Source organism: Aspergillus piperis (genome assembly GCF_003184755.1).
Source record: "Aspergillus piperis CBS 112811 unplaced genomic scaffold BO85scaffold_22, whole genome shotgun sequence".
NCBI classification, from domain to species: domain Eukaryota; kingdom Fungi; phylum Ascomycota; class Eurotiomycetes; order Eurotiales; family Aspergillaceae; genus Aspergillus; species Aspergillus piperis.
The window spans coordinates 502,197-517,715 of NW_020291612.1; the positions used below are offsets into that span (position 1 = coordinate 502,197).

A 15,519-nucleotide genomic window follows, 5' to 3' on the forward strand; every position below is an offset into this window, starting at 1 on the left:
GCTGGACAAGCCTACATCACTGCCATCCTCTGCTCCAGGTAATATAATATCAACATAAATACTAGCTCAGCCTCGCACGGAATAAAAGAGTTAGTAAGTATAAATATCCCTTCAAAGTCCTAGGTTACGGGCTAGTCTATACTTTATTTTAGTATATACTTCTCAGGCCCAAGAACCTGTCAGCGCTCCTACGCTAATATCATCAAGAGATATCACTATCTGGGCCTTCTGCTGTTACAAGTTCTGTTTCTAAGGAAGTTCAGACTCGGTTCCTCCACCATAGTCAAATCTCTGAAGCTATTGGAGGGTTGCCGACTTTGCCATATCCACTTCCTGGATCAAGTTTTGGTAAGCAGCAGCTCTGCAGTCAAATCAGCAAGTAATCTAAAGTTCCTCAGACAACCTGATCGACATTGATGCTCTCAGAAACACGGAAAATAATAATAGTATTATTTCTTATGATTTACAATGCCCTGGTAACAGTATTAGTATATTACAGTACAAACTCTACCGGAGAAAATAAATTAATAATAAACTAGAAAACCTAATTAATCTTAATACAGTTTCCGCAGTAATAAGTAATATAACTGAGCTCATTACTTTTTTACCAGTAAGTCTAGTCCAGACTGAGCTTATACCAGACAGCAAGAAATAGAAATACTCTCAAAGTAATATATTACTAAAAAAAAATATAGGCCAGTCTTTAAAAACATACTATGAGTACAAGATATATTATTATAAGATAATAAATCTGGTACTAGACTATAACTATATCTACTGCTATAATTACTTTAATAATTTCTTCCATAACTCTATTCTCAGGCAAGCTAGAAGAAGACAGGTATTAGTATATAAATATCTAATAAGCTGACAATACAAACCATTTTATTCTTATTATATAGAAATACTTCCCGGGCAGTATACAGACCCTAAGAATCATAATTATCTTAAAGATTTCTATATCCTACTAAATTACCCGGAACCAGGAAGATTATATTACTTTATCAATAACTACATGATGCAGGGCATCAGATTAAGGATACTCTAATTCTAATTTAAAATACTCTCCACAGACTTTCATTTTTCCCAGGCTTATTACTATTAGTATACTGTTATATATCATCACCAGTTGTACTACATATATGTATCAGGGAATACAATTTATAACATAACCCGCGAAGACCAGAATTGGCCTGCGAGTACCTAGCCAGTCGGCAGTATGGACCGTCGTGGCATTTTGTGGAAAGTGTCTCTCTGCCCGCTATGCACCAAGGACGAGATCATCTCACCGGATTCTATGTCACTCTGTGCTGCTCGGGGCCCGAAAGCTCCTATTACTTTACATGAATACATAGTGTAGGGTATCCAAATGAAGATGCTGCGACTCTTTGGTGCTGTGTTTCCTGCAGCTTTCTTTCTTGATGCCGCTTTCTACGCGACGGATGTCTTAATGTCTCTGTATCTATTGGTATTCCTCTTCATCATCGGTATTCTAACGACCAATGCCAGAGCAAGTCGGATGACAGGCGCCTTGTGGTTACACAAGAGCTTTACAACCAACTCTATACTGGAATACACAGTATACAATCAAGATCATAATATAAAGAGGTAGAATGAATATTGTACTAGTCCTTACTCTCTGTGATTAGCACTATTAGAAGACATAAAATAGTATCAGAGTTTCCCGAAAACATCCATACAATCGCATCCTATAGCGTATTAGCAAGAATATGTAATGCCATAAATCTAACCTACACCGTAGGTTATATCGATGAACTTTGCCTCTCTTTCGCCAGGAGCCTCACACGATAGAGCGCTGACATGAGTAACAAGTTGTCTATGACCCTTGCGTGCCTAGGACCAAAACGGTGGATGGAACGAGTACATATAAAGTGGTAATGCTTTCATAGCTATATCGCTCTTCCGAGCTTCTTGGGAGATACAGATAGCATCTTCCCGCTAGCACAGTTGGTTTTGTAGCATATATGTGGAGAATTGATGGAAGCGTTAAAAAAAATCAATTTACTTAGTATCACTGGTGATGACTCCTCCTATTTCACCTGGTTCCTCCTATTATACCTAATAACTGTGTCTATACCATTCCACTTGGAATCCAAGCTGTTCAGGCTCACCCGAAGAAAGCAGATCAAGAAGCCCGCAGCGTACCAAGTCCTTCCAACCTGCGTTCTTCGACAAGTAATCATCTGATGAGTGGTTCTGGTTCAGCACTTCGCAGCTGTTACTATCAGGTTTTCGTAAGTCAATGCAATGGACTTCGGTTTGTATGTATAAGTAGCGGGACGAGATTAGCCAGAAACCGTTGACTGTTTCTTTATTCATGACCTCAAATCTTAAGAAAAGCATGAATTTACTTTAGTAATAAAATTTAAAGCTGGCTGAAGAAGCTCTCCAATATCTCTCCATTGGTTCTCAAGTGACTTATTCATTGACCATATCACATGATTTCATGTGCCAGAACTTTATGTTCACCAGGCTTATCAGCGTCCCCGATATACTAGCCCACATCTTTAGTTCGGCGACTACTATTGGCACTCTGTGCCTTGTAGCTCAGTTTCTTAGCTTTTTATTATTATTAGAAGTTTTTTAGTCTCTTCCCAGGTACCATTTAAAAGACAAGCATCTGTTGCTTTACTTTGAGATTAGATAAAAGTAATATTATTAATTATGTTTTTAATACAGGTGATGTCTTCTGTAATTAGCTGCAAGCTTTTTAGTTTATCTAAGATCTTCTGTGTTGACAGTTACTCCCAGGAATTTTTAACTAATATAATCATACTATTCAGAAAGGCTTCCAGGGATTAGACCAGTAATTTTAATATATTTAATATTATCAAGCTCCAGCAATACTGAGATCTTAGTTATAATTTAATTAAAATACTCAAGATAAGTCAGGACTAGATACCTGATACTATAATATCTACCACATTTAAGTGTTATTAATAGACTTACAGTAAGATAATAACTATTAGCTTATACTAACCAAATCCAACTAAAATTATTACTTTATTATTCCAACAGTAGCTTTCAGAGGAGGAAGAAAGGGAAGATATATAAAAAATAAAAAATTAAATAAGATATATTATATAAATAATACTACTTATTTTAAATTATATATACACCAGAGCTCTTACTTCAGTGAAAAGTATCAGAAGATCTAGTAAAACATTATCAGAGATAATAAAAAAAGATTAAACTAGATACAGAAATATAGAGAAATCAAGAATAAGAGAAAATATTATAAAACTTTATTTAATATATTTTATAAAGCATATTTCTGAGCAGCAGATATAATTTATAATATAATTATAGATTCTTAAGACTAAAGCTTCATAAAAAGTAAAAGAAAATAAAATATAGTATCTAAATTAATATTCTACTTATACAGCTAATAATTTTTTTTTAAATCTATTAAATAACTAAGTATTTATAATATTTCTGGATACCTTCCGCTTAAATATATGCCCTGAAGGAGTCTAGTAAACAAGTAAAAATTATATAAATAATAAAGTTCCTGCAGTTAGTTTAGTATAAACTAAGATAAGAAAAAAAAATAATTATTAATATTAATCAATCTAATTTTAAATACAAAGCTAGTTTAGTAGCTGAGTATTTCTCTGCTATTTAATAAATACTATTCTACCACCTATTCAAAGTTATTAAAAAGTTATTACTGTTTTTTTTATTATTTCTACAGTAAGCTCCTGAAAAAGAAAAAGAGTTATTATTATAAGCTCTACTACTAGTACCTCCAGTTTCTCCAGCTCTATATAGTAAAGTTTATTAAAAAATATAATTTAAGTATTAAAATCTTATGACCAGATAATTTCTAGATTTTAATAAAAATTTCAGAAATATATAACCAGAGCTTTAAATTAATAATAGATAAGAATAATTAGATTATCTTTTAAGAGAACTGCTTTTATCAGATCTATAATAAATTAAATATTAATATTATATTCTATATATCACTGATTATAAATATATTTATATATATAATATACTACCTAGAACAGAAAAAGATCTGCAGTAAATTTTTTTAAAGTCTTTGAAATATTAGAATATACAGTAAATAAACAGAAAATGGAAGGGTAATATATTTATCAAATCTAGATATTTCTTAAACTTATTTAAATATTTTCTGAGATAATAATATAAAATTATATTTAATCTATTATATTTAAACTCAAGTATCTTGATAATAAATAATAAATAATTTCTTATTTCTTATATCCAGTCCATAAATTAAACAAGAAAAAAGTATTTTTTACTCTTATTAATCAGTTACAGCATAATTATATTAGTATTAGAATCCCTTAATAAACACAGTCACTAGTTCTAATAAATAGAGTCCAGTACTTCTGGTATCTTGGATATATTTATACCAGATAATTTAAAACAGAATCTAATTAACTGTGAATAAAATTGTGGTAGCTGGCTAGATAGTTTTTTATCTATAAATAAAACAGATTTAATTTTTATATTATAAGTAGTTATAATAATACTCAACAAAGATTATTTATAAAATAATAAAAAGATTATAGTACAAAGAAATCCAGTAGAAGATTTAAACTGAAATAGTAGATAAGTATTCTAGCAGAAATTATAGTATATTTATATAGAATACTTGATACTAGTACTATAATAAGTAGTAAAAGAATTATAAAAAGATCTATAAAGAACAACACAGCAAAAAAACAGAAATTACAGAAAAATACAGTAAGACTGCAGATTTAAAAATCTAAATCTTGATTTAAACTAGAAAAACACCAACCTCAGCAGTAGCTGTATTTTATTAATAAATATAATTAAATATTTAAATAGGTTATATCTTTCTATTTTATCAGATAAGAAATTATTTATAATATATTATCTTTCCTGTATTACAGTATATCCAGTATCTGATTAAAATAAAGACTGTCAAGGTATTCTCCTTTTTAATTTATATTAAAAAAGTCTGATTCTTTTTCTGTTTTTATTAAGCTGTTTACTTTTTCTTAAAAATAGTTAAATAAACTCAATTTCCTCTTTTATTTATAAAAGTATTACTATATTATCTAAACTATATTCAGGTTAAATTTACAGAGTAATATAAAAATCTGAAATTAAATATTTTTCTCCAGCTTATAGTTCTTCTTAACCAGATTAAATATATAATTAAAATTTATTATATACCAGGAGTTTTAATATCAGCTAGTACAAAACTTACTTGTATTATCTGCAGCTAATTATATTTAAAAATATTTATCCTAAATTCTTATATTTTACATGCCCATCAGTATCTGCAGCAGATTATTAAAACCAGATCTTATAATTTTTATAATAATGAATTTAATTCTTCAAGGTAACTTGTCTATTATAAAAGATTAATTTATAAAATAGTATATCTATCTAAAACAGACTTTATTTAGCTAGAATTTGAATAGCTGAATTTAAGAGAAAATAAAAGTAATCTTATATTAATAAAATTAATAAATAAATACTAATTTATTATTCCAGTGTAGAGATCTTTTCTAAAAACCCTGGTAGATGATAGAAAAGAGCCAAAAATTTATGAATTTGTAGGAGAAGCAGCTGATATATAATAAATAATTTTAAAGTCTAGGAACGCGGTAGAAGGGAGATATTTTAATAACGATGCTACTCTAGCCAGTTCGATTCCAACTGGCCAGCAATGTTGCCAACTGCCCAATTCGCTTCCAATAATGCGAATAATGCAACCACGGGCATATCTCCTCATCATGTCTTATATGGCTACTCCCCGGACTTTCATATCAGGATCGAGGACGATCCTCAACGGCGAGAGGTACCAGCCGTACAGGATAGGATCGAAAGACTTAAAGAAACAAGGGAACAGTTGCAGAAGACATGGCGAATGGCTATAGAAAGGCAAAAGGAACACTACGATAAACATAGAAGGCCATTCTCATTCAAAGAAAGGGATCTAGTTAAGCTATCGACCCAGAACTTACGACTCAAAGAGTCGAGAAAGTTGGCCCCAAAGTTCATAGGACCTTTTCGGATCCTTAAACGCATCGGATCCCAAGCGTATCGCTTGTGTTTGCCTGAGAAATATGGACGAATCCATAATGTATTCCATGTTTCTCTACTGGAACCGTGGAATACTGGTCAAGGGCATGAAGAACCGCTCCCGATGCCTGACTTAGACGATGAGGATGAATGGGAAGTTGAAGAAGTCAAAGACTACCAACAGTATGACGGCCAAGACTACTACCTGATCAAATGGAAAGGATGGCCGAGCGAATATAACCAGTGGATTCCTAGCGAAAACATGGCGAACGCACAAGGAAGCATTAGAGAATATCAGAAGATACATCAGAAGCTACGACGACCAAAGAAAACCCAGCGAAACGCCACCAGATAGCCTACAGAACCATGCTCAGCCATTGATGATGAACCAGTCGGATGATATTTCACTAATATGCTAATAAATACATCTTGAAGCACTGTTATAAGGCGACAGGCCGCGCCCATGCATATCAATGATCACAACTCACTGCTATTCGGCACCAATTCAGCCACGATTCGGAGGCGGGCCACCTTCACAACTCCCCCAAAGCCACTGGAAACTCTTCGAACATCCACTCAAGGATCTCATCCAGTCTATCGCCGTCGAATTGCAGGCCAACCGCGGCCGAAATGCCGTCGTGAAACGATTGCTTCGCCGAAGTCCACAAGACGAAGCCGGGATCACCGGGCATGAGGCACAGTTTTTCGATATCAACTCCCACAATCTTGCGACGTCTAGCCAGAAACGCTTCATAATTGGCAGTGCGACGCTAGCAAAACGTTAGCATAACGATCGATGATCGAGCCATCCCTTACATACCGACTTCTGGGCGACCGAAAGACCATGGTAGCGGTTGTGAGTCGCCACCATCTGGACAAAGGCCCGGCCAAGATGCACGACGCAGTTGTTGGCAGCACGAATAGCATCTTCGTTGAAATTCACAAAGGCATTCTCCTCCTCGTCCTCCGCGTTATGAAAGAAGCAAGCACGGTACCAGTCCAGAAGCTCAACCAGCTCGGCGGCGTTTCCTAAGGCTCCCGCAGGAGTCTAGTCACATTAGCCCAGGAATATCAAAGGGAGTTCACGAATCCATACCGCTTCGCAGCCGCCGCGCCGGCCGCAACACTGGCGACACAGGATAGACTCTTCCCCATCGAGAACACAGTTAATCTCGAAGACTTCCTGCACTTCCATTTCACCCGGTTTGAAGTTCTTCACCGAAGTACGAAGGCAACACATGCACCATAGCCAACGTGGTTTAATCACCGTGGCGCGAACGGCACGCGACCGGTTAGCCGCAGCTCTGCGGCGGCGACGGCGTGCTCTGTCGGCCATATCGAAAGACCCGACGCAAAACACGCGATTCAGAGGCGAACAAAGCAAGAAACGAACGCAAAACGGCACTTGATCGCCAAACGATTGATGTATGATGATGGAAACGATGAAGAATCGATGGAAAAGCCGCAAAGAACGAACGAAACGATGGCGAACCACCAAAGAAACGACGACCCCGGGATAGAAGAAGAGGAGGAAGAGGAGTAACACGAAAAGATCTTTTGTTTACACTTCTCCTCTACTGATCCACCCATGCAAACACAACTAAACACTCTCGAAGCTATACAGAAACGGCACGTGACCTTATCTCCGCGGCGTTCCCCGCGGACCCCCCGCCTCCCGCCATCGGATCCACACCGTTCCGAATCGGGAACACATGAGGTTATCCCCAACACCCGAGCCAGGTGGCTCGCCCCAGCGAAGGAGGGCGCCATTTGTGATAGAATAACCTAGCTATCGGGGCCTTGGGCATCGGAATGACGTATTACAGTGGTTATGAGAGTCATGAGGTCATCGGTAGAGGTTCTACACCTCCCCGACACCTATAAGGTGCCGATTCCTTTGGAAGGAGCTACTGATCCCTCAAGGATCAGTCTACCTCGTGGATATAGGCTACCTTTGTCGTTATTAGATCAATCTACTGCGTTAATATTTTATTAATAATAACAGATATTTATAATATAATTTAAAATATTATAAAAATATAGACTCCTGGTTACTACTGTATTTATTAATTTATAATAAATCTGTTTAATATCTCTATATTTCTTAAGCAGAAATACCATATATTTCTGGTTAATTAAATAGTTATTATTATAAATATACTATCTCAGCTAAAATTCCAGTATATTTTTATATATAAGAAATTTACCAGTTCTTTATCTATCTTATAATATAGATACTGTTTTCCGCTATTATTAAAGACTTTATAAGTAAAATATCAGTATAACTTATATATCAATTCCGCTTAGTAAAACGCTTTTCCGTAAGTATTTACTTAGAGTAAAATATTTAAATATCCAAGTAAAATTACTTTAACCACTAAAATAAAATATATTAATAAGTTTAAGATCAGACAAACCGCTGGATAATATAAAGAAACTGTTACTTTTATTTATTTCATACTTTCAAAACCAGCCCGGAAGATATATATCTTTATTTATCTAGAGAAATTACTTAATAATCTAAATAATTAGCCCAGAAATTTTATAAATTCTTGGTATTCTATATAAATATTATTATATGTATTTATCTCTGCTTTATTATAGTATTAAAAAAAATTTAATTTTATATTATAATCCAGCTATCTATCATGAACTTTCTTTATATATTAATAACTTATTTTTTATTACAGACAGAAACAGAATTAACTAAGCTATTATAAAAAAGAAAGTTAATAACTAATAAACTTATATTATTTATTAATTACTATATTATTAACCCTGCTAATCATGTGCAGGGCAGATTCATTAATATTAGAAAAGTAGATAGTATATAAAAATAGATAAAAAAAAATACTGGAATAACTTTCTTAAGTCAGGAAAAAAATATTTAATTCTTAATAATAAAGTACTTACTAATTCCAGCTTGATAACTAATTTATATCTTATTATTATCTACTATAATAATAATAAATATTATCTTTATTTAGTTACTTCATACTAAAACGCCAAAGATAAACAATATATGTATAAAAAAGATAGAAAATAGAAGATAATTATCAGGTAAAAGTAATATAAAAACTTTAAGAAATTTAATAATCAGGTTTTCTCCCTCAATCTTAATTCTGCAGATAAAGTAAAAAAAGTAATTATAATATATTTTTTTCTAGAAAACTACAGATAATACTTTAAATAAAGGCTTACTATAAATTATTATATTATATAAATATTAAATACATCTACTAATTATAAAGAGAATAAGACAGGATTAGATAATAATACAGAAAATATAAGAGAGACTATAATATTAACCAGACAGAAAATAAATAATATTTTAAATAAAAATTAATTATAAATTAATATATCATAGAAATATTAAATATATTTATAGATTATAAAGAGGATAGAACAGGTGCAGAAGATTTAAGAGAGATTATAATTATTAATTATATAGTTATTCTATAATCAAGTTATCTTATTAGATAAGCTGTATATTACCATTAACTAGTATTTATAATAATTATATAATTAACTTACAGCCAAGTAAAAAATTTATTATATATCTTCTTTAATAATAAAATTAGTCTACTTCCACTCCTATTTCTACTTAATAATATAGTACTCTTCAAGGAGAGAAAATGTATATTATCCTGTATTACTTAATTAAATTATAGAAAAATATTATTATAATACCGGCCAGGCTGTCTCTACACCAGTCTTTACTTATATTATATTCTTCTGCTTATCTTAGTAGATAAGACTTACTTTTTATAAAGTAAGGCTTACTTTTCTGAGCCAGTATAATAATACTATCTATTTATTTTAAAATAATAGTTTATTATCTTAGATAGTACACTAGTATCTTAAATAAAAAATAATTCTATATTAAAAAAGCAGTAAGATTACACTAACTCTAAAAAGTAGATCTTATCTTATAAAAAGTGAATTATATCTATTAAAGTAGATAAAAATATGTGGCATGAGCAGAGGCTAGTATAAAAATAATCTTACTGGTATTATAATAATACTTTCTAAATTATAAATTTATCTGTATAATATAATACAGAACAACTCTACTAATATATATTTATTTTAAAAATAAAATAATAATTATAACCAGCCCATAATTTTCTGCTATAATATCAGTTTTCTAATTTTCTAATATATTATATTAATATTTATATAATATATATATTACACTTCTTATTATTAGTATCTAAAATAGGATAACAGGTATCTTCAGTAATATAAATATTATATAATATATTATAACATATATTTTCCTTTTTATAAATGGTTTAAACTTAATATTTATTATAAGATAACTATAACTCAATACAACTATATCCATACTATATAATAAAGCTCTTGGTTATATAACTTTATAATACTATAAATCAGATTATTATAAGTATTATTCTATTACTAAATAAAGGAAGGTACAGAACATGCTTAAGATTAAAGATAATTTATATTTTTTTATTAAATACTTTATATTAAAGATTTTTTATAATAAACTATCTCTACAAAGCTTATATTATATTTAATATTATATCAGGCTTTAAAAATATTTTCTCTTAATAACTCCATGGACTTCAGTAATATTTTTAATAATTATATTATAATAATCACTGACAAGAACTAAATAATTTTCTGGAAAGAATATAATGTCACTCTCTATAAGATTAATAATAAAAAAAAGAATAGATTATACCTCTTAAAGATATATTTAATAGCTAAATAATAATAAAAAATAGTATAAAGCTATATATTACTCTGGACAAAATCAAGAAAGAGTTTTAAAATATTAAATATATAGCTTACAGCTAAATTTAATATTATAATCTAGATCTAGAAATAAATTCACAATTGCTTTTTATTCTATTATAATTATTAAAATATATTTTATAAGTTTTTTTCTTTACTTAAGTTCTATTTTACATACAAAACTATTTCTAATTACTTTATATATCTTAATACCAAAAATCTTAGTAATAGCCTTCTTCTTAATATCTATAATAATTAATTTAAAAATCAGCATAATTAGTATAGATCCATTATTAATAACAATATATTAAAGAGACTTAATTATATTAATTTTAGTATTGAATAATTCCAGAATAAGATAATTAATTCCTGATAAATATATATCTAGACTTATCAGACAGTTAATATTATTATAAAGTAGAAAGGCTGTAATCATAGTAACCCTCCAACTAGTTTTTTCTTTAACTTAAATCAGTACTTGAGAGATAATCTTATATAAGTCTTTACTAAAAACTATAATAATTTCTTCTAAGATAGTATATTTATATATTATACCATGAGAATCCAAATAGCTGTTATATATAGATAAAGTTAACTAGTTCTTATTCTTTTTAATAATCAATATATTACAAGTCTTGGCAATTTCTCTCAAGATAAAAGAATTCAAAACTGGTTTATTCTATTTAAATTCTAATCTATTAAGAAGCACACCGTGGTAGAAATTATTTATATTAATTATTTTATCCTTACCAATTACAATATTAACTATAAGTAAGATGATAATATTATACTAGCTATATTAATCACACACAACAACTAAGAATTCATGGAATCTTTGCTTATTCTTAAAATCTGGTTCTTTATATAATAACTTTACAGTAAGCACAACAACACGCTCATCTTTTCCATTCTATAAGGATTTTATCTTAATAATAGTAAAACCAATATCTTTAATTTTTCTCCACGTATCTTTATAGGTAAGCGGCTTGCAAGGGCAGCGCTTCTTTGACAAAGATGCCATCCTAGGCAAAGACAAAAGATGAGTATGTGGAAGATATGGCAGGAAGATATGGCAGGAAGATGGCGGAATTCCTGGATGCCTTATCAGCTGTGTCACGTGAGATTTGATTTGTAATCAGGAGTGCTCCAATCTCCTACTGTATTCCGGCAGTATGATATCTTCCCTCATCCGCTCCTTAACCTTGTTGTCGAAATAATTTCCAAGCACATGTTCTTCTGAGATAGGAAAGAGAAAAGTGAGGGAATCTCCATTATGTGAGAATCCGGTGATATTCCATATGACATTTTTTGGTCTAGCAAACAAACTGACAAAAAAAGCATGACAGTCTGTCATGTTCCTGCCATAGTCCTGCACGGGCTCCGTCTTCCTCCCATCTTCCTGTCATCCCTGTCATGTTCCTGCCATCGTCCCGCACGGGCGCCGTCTTCCTGCCATCTTCTTCCCCGGACCCATTTTCCTGCCAACTTTTCAGCAATCTTGTTCTTCTCGTTTCCCATGCTACAGTCCGTCTCGAAATCGCTCTGACCTTCAAACACTTATGAATTGTTTTGTTGACCCCACCGCCAAGATCTTGGCAGAAGTGATTTATTGAACCATTCTCAGCCTCATTGTACTGTACCGTGATTATGCAATATTTATGCAGCATACTGTCACGTGGTCGACAATGGCTCGACGACAGCCCACGGTGGCAAAATTTCTTATTGCTTTAATTTCGAGCAACGCATCCACCAAGAACGAACTCCGCGTCAAACCTACCCTTGTTTCAAGCTATTAAGCCTCTTTAAGATGTTCTTCCATCCGCTATCTGACAACGCTAAGCCACCGCTCCTATTTTTCGCCGCGTACAGTAGGAAAACAAGTTCACAGAAAGCGTACGGTGATTGGCGAAATGATATGCCAAGCTTGAGGATATGTGATATGCTCGGTATTGTTCATTAATCTTGCCGCTCCGCCGCTCTGCTGCCTCCTTATGGAAAGAAGCTGAAGCATCGTGAAGATTTTATAATATCGGACGGCCTCCACAAGTTGAGTGCGTGTTCAAAATCGCTGGCTAACTCCATAAGCATGACATCCCAAAACCCTGCGGTGACCTGCTAGACGGGGAGACTTTTGTCTCCACTCGCCCAACCAACCTTCAGTATAGCGTCCTTCGCAACAAGGTACAATGAGTTCTGCTCGTGGAGGGCGACCATTCCTTCAAGGTGCTCCGCGTCGACCACTTGGGTTGAAGAACCATTTTCTCGAACCTCCGCAGCTTCTTCAGCGCCCAGCCACTTCATATAGTACTTAAGATCATTTGAGCCTGTGGCATGCTCAATCTGGATTTCCAGCGAGCGCAGGGAGTCAGCTATATAAACATTCGAGGATTCTCCAGGGGTCAGACATCCAAAAATTTTCGATCCTTGGACCACTTCGGAATAATTCAACTCCTCTATTGTCTTCGCGCAGTCATGTGATGGGGACGGACTATCCGGTGGCGTATCCCTTTTTGAATCAGCTGTATCCTGTGTACGTGGATCGCTGACACCGACACTCTTGCTTGATTCTGGTAGCCGCGAGATACGAGCGTCCGCTCTGGTTGCCTTGGAGGATGTTGAAGCGCTTGCCGTTGTCTTAGATAGTGGAAGTGTAAACAAGGTACTCTCATTTGGGTCTGGATAGATGACTTTCTGGCGAGTTGATAATAGCGCGACACAGGTCTCTCTGAAATGGTCACCTAGAGTTTGGGAAAACCTTTGCTCTAGCTCTGCAAGTTGTGGTATACAAGGTATCCGCCAACTTGGATATAGTCGTCCGTGAGATTTTGGCGTGTAAATTTTCTGATATAACTGAAGACATAAGTTGCAAAGAAAGCAGGCATCCTTGCTCGAGCAGATTACTCGCGGCAATAACTTCGGGCGTTCTAATTCGCAGTGGGCAATCAGCTGGATCTCAGCATGGATTTTTGCCTCTCTCAAGGTTCGTATGACCTGGCCAGAGTACCTGTCGATAGCATGCTGTTGGCTAATCTTCAATATTGCGCATATTTCTCTTAGGAGCTTCTGTTGACTGCCCTTTGAACTGGTTTCGGCGATTTTGGACTGCAACTCAGGAAAATAATCCTTAATTATAGGAGAAGCAAATGCTTCCTCAGGCAGTCGAACGGCGATTGTTCTCATTGCTCGAGCCAAAGGCAATTTCTTTGCCGTACGGTACAGGTACCTAGCGACTTCCCAGTACCTGCCGACCTTGTTAACGATGTTGAGCAAACTTTTCCTTGCACTGGGGCTCATGTCCTGATTTGGGATAATGCCAATTAGGTCAGGGAGTCCCACAGTTTGCTGAAGTCGATGAATGCCTTCCACAACCTTCACTAAACGTGTATCGACCTGATATTGAGACCATGAGTCCAGAAGTTTCTCGACTTCCTTCGCCCTTAGGGTGAAGTTGTCCGCGGTCTTTGAAAAGTCCTCATTATTCAATTTCCGCCTGACGATCTTCACAGCTAGCAAGGCCTCTTGAAGGGTGCCTTTGAAGGGGCGTTTCGCTGTCGTACTCGATGTAAAAGCCAGGCGCAACCGAGACAGTATGCGCGATGAGCACATAGAAACCACGGCTGTAAGAATTTGGCATTCTATGTCTCGATAGCGAGTTGACCCTAGTATTGTTAGCATTCCTCAAGAGCATGACCTTGTCACTTACCGGATACAGTGGTGAGAATTGCAAATATGCGTTCGAAGCCCTGCTTAATACCGCAAATCGCATCTTCTCCATCATTATGACTCGCTTTATTTACGGCGAATATGACGTTCAAGCTACCTGATTCGGGATCCTCCTCTAGGCCTAAAGCAGGAATATTTTCAGCGTCATCTTTGATATGTGCAATGAATGCTAGCGCACCGGCTAGTTTACGCTCGGTGTCAAAAGATAATGTAGAGCGTCTTCTGAGGGCGGGTGGACAATGAGTGCGGTTACTCGATGGTGGTGCTGCTACGTTGCGAAGTAGGTGGGATATAGCAATGTTCTCGGCACAAACAATTTTGATGTCGTTAGACATTGAATCAATGATGTCCTTGTAAGGACATGGAAGCAAAGATATCCTGTAGATAGTAGCTGGAAACTTGAGTCCAAATACTCCTGAGTTCTATCCCATTCCCTTACCCCGCCTTGTGTAACCGCGATATAATTGGCTCCTGCTCAAGTTTCACCTCGATTGGATACCGCTACCGCTGCTATGATGCCCAACGCCCATTCTTGAGCAGGGCAACACTCCCTCTTAATGTATTTTTCTTGACACAACATGCCCCCCAGAAGAGTCTCCTTCGAAATGAATATTTCCTTTTGTTAAATGAAAGCATTGAAATTGACATTTATACTCCAACGAACGGTCACGAAAGAACCTCCTTTTGCGAACACAACCCGCGGAAGGTGAGCGACTCACAGCCGGTCACTGCTGAGAGTCCCTGCGTTTCAAGGCTCGCTAGAAGCCAAGTTGGATTATTCATACTCTTTACTAAATACCGGTATAGAATCAGGTTAGTTAATTTATTTTCAAAGTTGCCAGTCACCGTGGCTAGTATCGTGTGACTGGACATCCCGGTGGCCACTGTCTGACTCCTCCAGAGATTAGGAACATTCAATCACATCTACGAGCGCAATTTCGTACCCTCGGCATAATGGCAATCATAAATTAAAGAAAGGAGCAG

The 15,519-nt window shown here is 34.5% G+C and overlaps 2 protein-coding genes across 2 annotated transcripts; both read right to left on the minus strand.

Annotated features, from left to right (window-relative positions):
* Positions 1 to 6,425: 6,425 nt before the first annotated feature.
* BO85DRAFT_452963 (uncharacterized protein) lies at positions 6,426 to 7,593 on the minus strand. The gene is made up of 3 exons (XM_025660957.1): positions 7,145 to 7,593; positions 6,869 to 7,096; positions 6,426 to 6,818 (listed from the first exon to the last, which is right to left on the minus strand). The coding sequence occupies exons 1-3, from the start codon at positions 7,241 to 7,243 to the stop codon at positions 6,582 to 6,584; spliced, it is 564 nt and encodes a 187-aa protein (XP_025511728.1). The 5' UTR covers positions 7,244 to 7,593; the 3' UTR covers positions 6,426 to 6,581.
* Positions 7,594 to 12,927: 5,334 nt separating this feature from the next.
* BO85DRAFT_491931 (nucleic acid/nucleotide deaminase domain-containing protein) lies at positions 12,928 to 14,870 on the minus strand (the record flags this gene model as incomplete). The annotated part of the gene is made up of 2 exons (XM_025663747.1): positions 12,928 to 14,471; positions 14,516 to 14,870. The coding sequence occupies 2 exons, from the start codon at positions 14,868 to 14,870 to the stop codon at positions 12,928 to 12,930; spliced, it is 1,899 nt and encodes a 632-aa protein (XP_025511729.1).
* Positions 14,871 to 15,519: the final 649 nt, after the last annotated feature.